Genomic DNA, 430 nt, shown 5'->3' on the forward strand with positions numbered 1-430 from the left:
CCCCACTTATCCGTTCCCCTCTGCCCGTTTCCCCTCCCCCCCCGCCACATTTTTCCTTGTTAACTGTGCTAGGGCAGAAAGGTGGGGGCGAGGGAATAAAAGCAGTCCTGCATGTCTGGAGGAAAGAAAAAAGATAAAGGGGGAAAGGGAAAGGGGAGGGGAAGAGTGGTCAGGGACTTGAACCACCAGTGAAATGATGCTTCTCCAGCCCTCCTGTTCAGATAATAGTTAACTCGGGGTTAAAGATTAATAGCCAGGCAAAGCACTGTATAAATGGCCCGGGCGAACTGAATGTATGTAAACTGCCTCCTGCTCCTCAGCCTGCTGAGCTACCCTCTCTGTGGTCCCTCCTCATCAGCGACATGAGTAGCCTGCGGTCTCTGCTGCGCCGCTGCTGGCTGCCGTCCCTGCTGCTGCCGGCGCTCCTGGG

At 55.6% G+C, this 430-nt stretch overlaps 1 protein-coding gene across 1 annotated transcript in view; it reads left to right on the forward strand.

The window, feature by feature from the left end:
• The first annotated feature begins 362 nt into the window (after positions 1 to 362).
• Positions 363 to 430, forward strand: part of IGFBP1 (insulin-like growth factor binding protein 1) — a 5,421-nt gene continuing 5,353 nt past the window's right edge. Inside the window, exon 1 of the mRNA XM_009323221.1 lies at positions 363 to 425. Within this exon, the coding sequence (XP_009321496.1) occupies positions 363 to 425 (63 nt within the window). The remainder of the gene's footprint in view (positions 426 to 430) is intronic.

This window comes from Pygoscelis adeliae, unplaced genomic scaffold, assembly GCF_000699105.1.
Source record: "Pygoscelis adeliae isolate BGI_AS28 unplaced genomic scaffold, ASM69910v1 Scaffold360, whole genome shotgun sequence".
Classification (NCBI taxonomy): Eukaryota; Metazoa; Chordata; class Aves; order Sphenisciformes; family Spheniscidae; genus Pygoscelis; species Pygoscelis adeliae.